Genomic DNA, 5,619 nt, shown 5'->3' with positions numbered 1-5,619 from the left:
AGTTTCCTCCTCTTCCTTTTTCGATGTAACAGTCATCTCTCCCTCCTCCTCTTTCACTCCAAAAACGGAATCCACCTCTCCTTTTACAGTAACATCCTCCTCCTCTTTTACAGTAACAACATCCTCTTCTTCTTTTACAGTAGCAACATCCTCTTCTTCTTTTACAGTAACAACATCCTCTTCTTTCACTTCGAACGCGTCTTTTTCGTATTTAACTGTAACGTCTTTCTCTTCTTCTTTCACTGTAACAGCCTCACCCTCTACTTCTTGTTTTACTGTGACATCCTCCTCTTCCTTCATCCAGCAGACCTTTTCTTCTTTAGCAGGAGAGTAGCTTTGTGACCGCAGGGTCGGGGATGTTAGCTAACTAGTCTAATGCTAACTTAACCAGCCCGCTAGCTGACATCGTAGATATGAAATGAAATCGGATAACCAACTAGACGACCGAGTGGATTTAAAACACAGTGGCTAATATACACTAAAGCGTCTAACAAGCTTTATTGGTTCAGCTATGTTGTCAAGCAAGCTTCCGAGGTGGCTGACTAACTGTTGCTGCTGTTGAAAGAAGCGTTCCGTCCACTAGAATATACGTCACACTAGCAGCATTGCCTTAAAGTCGAAGACCGCCATCTGCTAGCTGGAGTGGGTAATACAGTTGAGTATAACGTATATTTAATTTTCAGACAAGTTAAAGTGTTGGAAGCATGAGTTTTTACTCACCAGTGAAACAACAGCATTTCCTTAAAGTCCCACATGATGTATTGTTACACCATGTAGGAGCAGTATAGACCTAGTCTGTTCATTATATACATCTACATGATGTATTGTTACACCATGTAGGAGCAGTATAGACCTACAATATCTAGCTACTTATTTAGATTTAGTATGACAGAATGAAACTGCCTTAAAATTAGCTGTAGTAAACTTTTTTTATTCGCACTAATCAATCAACGCATTCCTGTCTTTGTATGTCTCAATGTAATAGTATTATTTCATTAAATCCATTTAAAATAATCTTTGTCTGAAAATAAAATATGATCCTCAACTGCGTTTCCCCTCCAGTCAGCAGACCGCGATGTGCTTCTTTCAGGCGATGCTGCCAGCGTGACGTCTAATCTAGTGGACGGTTCTTCAGAATCAGCTCGTCAACCACATCCGTAGCTTGCTAGCGAACATAGCCGACAGATTCGAGCTATTTATATGCTTTTGGTGTATATTAGCTCCTGTTTTTTACACCAGTTTCTGTCGTCTAGTAAGTTATTCCATTCACTTTCATATTTACGTTGTTGTTGGTCAGCTGGCGGGCTGGTTAAGTTAGCATTAGCCTAGCTAGCTAACATCTCTGACCATGAGGTCACTAATCTACTCTACTGCTAAAGAAGAGGCGGTCTGCTGGACGAAGAAAGAAACTCTCGTGAAAGAGGAGGAGGAAGAGGAGGATGTTACATTACAAAAACAAGTAGAGGTTGAGGCTGTTACCGCGAAAGAAGAAGATAAATACATTACAGTGAAAGAACAGGAGGATGTTACAATAAAACAAGAAGTAGAGGGTGAGGCTGTTACAGTGAAAGAAGAGGAAGACTCGTTCGGAGTGAAAGAGGAGGATGTTACTGTAAAAGAAGAAGAGAGAGACATTACGGTGAAAGAAGAGGAAGACGCGTTCAGAGTGAAAGAGGGGGGTGTTACAGTAAAAGAAGAGGAGGAAGAGAAAGAGGAGGATTCCGTTTTTGGAGTGAAAGAGGAGGAGGGAGAGATGACTGTCACATCGAAAAAGGAGGAGGACAATGGATATCTGGGGCCGGTTTCCCAAAGGCAACTTAAGGCATCCAATGTTTCTAACAATGAACTTAGCCATAAGATGCTTTTAGGAAACCTGGCCCTGATTAACACTAGTAAGTACTGTCTTAAAAAAAGAGGCACAAACTATGCAGTTGTTGAACTGATGTGTGGTGTTAAAGGGGAAATCTGCAAATGCCACATCCATATTTGGACTTTTAAATTATTTATTTATAGCTATTGATTATTGAAGAATATAACACATGCCTCATGAGCTTAGTTCAAATGTTGTACCCATCAGAACCCCAAATAAGCTTTTTTTTACTCCAATGTTTAGAAACAATATAAATCAACACGGTATATCCTCAACATGGTTAAAACTATAATGTTGGTATCATGGATGGTCAGTCCTTGCATCCATAGGTCTGTCTATGAATTTGAGAGTAGTTATATTTCTCCAGCCCCCAAGAGGCGCAGCGTTCTAAGGCACTGCATCACAGTGCTTGAGGCGTCACTACAGACACCCTGGTTCGAATCCGGGCTGTATCACAACCGGCTGTGGTTTGGAGTCCCATAGGGCGGCGCACAATTGGCCCAGCATCGTCCGGGCTTGGCCGGTGTAGGCCGTCATTGTAAATAAGAATTTGTTCTTAACTGACTTGCCAAGTTAAATAACATCATCTTATAACCAAAACAGTGGCGGAATGGCAGCTTTGTTATTGTTTCAACTGCAGATTTGTTAATTGATGTGTGGCTTTTTTAAAGGGGCAACTTACTTTTTAAAAAGTAACAAAATGCTAACCCTGAGACTAGGTTTTGTAAACAGCCGAGGGATGGGTTCTGGAGAAATGTAACTACTCAAATTCATAGAGAAAGCTATTGTAGCAACTGTAACCCAACACCTAGCGACCTCGTCAAGAAGTTCAAACATCTTGGCATAACAGTTATAAGGTGTTGGCTTGACAGTCGCTGGACCCAGGTTTGAGTTCGGCTCAGGGCTACCCCCTGTATTCACTACACTATGAATACGACTGGCGATCCATGAGGTCATAATGATAGTTTTGACCAGATTGAGAGGTTATACAGTGTTTGTTTACAAACAGTGGCGTTATACAAGCTTATGTTTTGGTTTCTGGTGGAGTAATACAGTTGAAACATTTGTGGCATTTATAAGTAATATTCTTCAAGTATCAATGGTTATATAGTCAAATCAAATGTATTTATATATTTATTTCTGTAAGTTCACATGTGGAACTGCATTTGTATGTGTTTTTGTTTCCAATCATTTAGAAATGTGATCCCAATGTCCCACATTGTCCTCTTTATTAACATAAAGACTCATAGACAGTATAACCTTAGTTTAAAACTAAAATGGACCAATCCTGGATCCCCCTTATTATCAGCCACTGAAATAGGAGAGTCTTTGTCCCCTCTGTTTGTCTACTCAACCCAGAGAGAAACCAAAACACCCCATGCAGCCCATGGCAACCTGATGACTCAGAGTCACGTCATAAACAAGTACAACTGCCACCATTCAACAGTAGATTTACCAGGTTATTACTTCTAAATAAACTGTTGGCCATCTGGGGCCATTCAACAGCCTAGATTTACCAGGTTTATACTTCTAACCAAAAACACTTTTTAGGGTTCTCAAAATGCTTACAATTGTTGTTTTGATTATTGCTTGAACAGTCGCTAAGATAATATTTGGTTGTGATAGTTGCAAAATACCTGTTTTGGATGCAGCACTTGAATGCTAATGCTCATTGACAAGCTGGTAGTAAAGCTAGCCACAGAGCATTTTACTGGTTGAAGTGTTTTTTAAGTATAAAGCAGTTGATTTGAGACGATTGCAAACATTTTTGCTCCATGCAGATTTACTACATACTTAACAAATGGTTTCTGTATTAGCAGGGACGAGTTTCTGCAACCAAATTGCGTGCACATCGCCCTCGAGCGACAATTTGAGCAAAAACAGAAAGGGGACCACATTCTAACCTAGAGTCATCAATGTTACTACTGAAGTGAAAAAAATAAGACTAAATATTACTGTTGTGTCATGTTAAGACAATTGTCAAATAAGTTTGTAAAAGCATTTAAACATTCATTACAGACGTAAATGGTTGTACAACGTCATGGAAGCACCTTTTAGCTCAAAATAAAGAGTGGATTTTTGCTGTTGTGGGCCTTTAACCATCCGTCTGACTTTGTTGTTCACACAGGAGAGAGAGGTGACTATTGTGGATCCTCTGGGGAGCCTCAGCTACATCATGACGCTGACCAGGCAGAGAAGAGTCTCTCCACATCAGAACACCTCAAGAAACACCAACGGAAACCCACAGGGAAGAATTCTCACTACTGCTCTGAATGTGGGAAGAGTTACTCAAGATTAGATTCACTAAAAGTACACCAGAGAATTCACACAGGCGATACAGCTCACTGCTCTGACTGTGGGAAGAGATTCACCACTATAGCAAACCTTAAAATACATCAGAGAATCCATACAGGAGAGAAACCTTATAGCTGTGATCAATGTGGGAAGAGTTTTACTCACTCAAGCTGCCTGAAGGTACATCAGAGAACACACACTGGAGAGAAACCTTATAGCTGTGATCAATGTGTGAAGAGATTTGTCACATCTAGTAGTCTGACTGTACACCAGAGAACACATACAGGAGAGAAACCTTTTGGTTGTGATCAATGTGGGAAGAGATTTGTTTCATCTAGCCGCCTGACTATACACCAGAGAACACACACAGGGGAGAAACTGTTTAGTTGCTCTGACTGTGGGAAGACCTTTTCAAAATTATATACATTACAATTACACCAGAGAATTCACACTGGAGAGAAAGTTTATAGCTGTAATCAATGTAGGAAGAGTTTTAATCGCTCAAGCTTGCTGAAGGTACATCAGAGAACACACACTGGAGAGAAATCTTTTATAGCTGTGATCAATGTGGGAGGAGATTTGTTACACATAGCAGTCTGACTAGACACCAGAGAAACAATTCTTATAGCTGTGATCAATGTGGGAATAGATACTCTGGTTAAATATCTCTGATTAAACATCAGAAAATATACATGAAGGAGTTTCCTGATATCAATAAAATGTCACAATGTAGAATGTTTTAACATTGTAGTTGGAGTATTTGAATGATGTCACAGTGTAGAATTCTAAATGTTTACCCCCTGTTCTATTGATTTCAGCATGATATGAATATTAGCCTCATCAGGGGAAAAAATCCAGAGTTCTGTTACACTTACTGTGTTGGAGACCCACATGAATCAAAATGAAACACTTCAAAATGTAGCTAGCGGTTTTCTACAAATTGTCCTCTAACCAGTGATGTACACATTATTCCCAGATTCCATGTGGGAATGACAAATAAGTGTTCAAATCAAACTTTATTTGTCACATGCGCGGAATACAAGTGTAGACTTTACCGTGAAATGCTTACTTACAAGCCCTTAAACCAACAGTGCCATTCAAGAAGACAATATTTACCAAGTAGACTAAAATACAAAGTAACACAATGAGAAAAACAATAACGAGGCTATATACAGGGGGCACCGGTACCGAGTCAGTGTTCGGGGGAACAGGCTAGTTGAGGTAATCTACATGTGGGTGGGGGCAAAGTGACTATGCATAGGTAACAAACAACGAGTAGCAGCAGTGTACAAAAGGGGGGAGTCAATGTAAATTGTCCTGTGGCGATTTTATGAATTGTTCAGCAGTCTTATGGCTTGGGGTAGAAGCTGATGAGGAGCCTTTTGGTCCTAGACTTGGTGCTCTGGTACCACTTGCAGTGCGGTAACAGAGACAACAGTCTATTACTTGGGTGA

General features: G+C 40.2%; 1 protein-coding gene across 1 annotated transcript; it reads left to right on the top strand.

Moving 5' to 3' along the window:
• Positions 1 to 1,063: 1,063 nt before the first annotated feature.
• Positions 1,064 to 4,905, top strand: LOC109890748 (zinc finger protein 568-like). Its single transcript, XM_020482760.2, has 2 exons — positions 1,064 to 1,892; positions 3,999 to 4,905. Exons 1-2 carry the CDS (start codon positions 1,349 to 1,351, stop codon positions 4,763 to 4,765), a joined length of 1,311 nt encoding a protein of 436 aa, XP_020338349.2. The 5' UTR covers positions 1,064 to 1,348; the 3' UTR covers positions 4,766 to 4,905.
• Positions 4,906 to 5,619: the final 714 nt, after the last annotated feature.

The sequence above is a fragment of the Oncorhynchus kisutch genome, linkage group LG5, assembly GCF_002021735.2.
Source record: "Oncorhynchus kisutch isolate 150728-3 linkage group LG5, Okis_V2, whole genome shotgun sequence".
NCBI lineage: Eukaryota > Metazoa > Chordata > Actinopteri > Salmoniformes > Salmonidae > Oncorhynchus > Oncorhynchus kisutch.
Note: the sequence above shows the minus strand (reverse complement) of the source record. Positions and strands in the feature narration are given on the sequence as shown.

Coding starts and splice junctions, on each gene's coding strand:
- LOC109890748 (XM_020482760.2), top strand. CDS start 1,349: ATGAGGTCACTAATCTACTCTACTGCTAAAGAAGAGGCGGTCTGCTGG. Junction 1,893..3,998: donor CCTGGCCCTGATTAACACTA/GTAAGTACTGTC, acceptor TTGTTCACACAG/GAGAGAGAGGTGACTATTGT.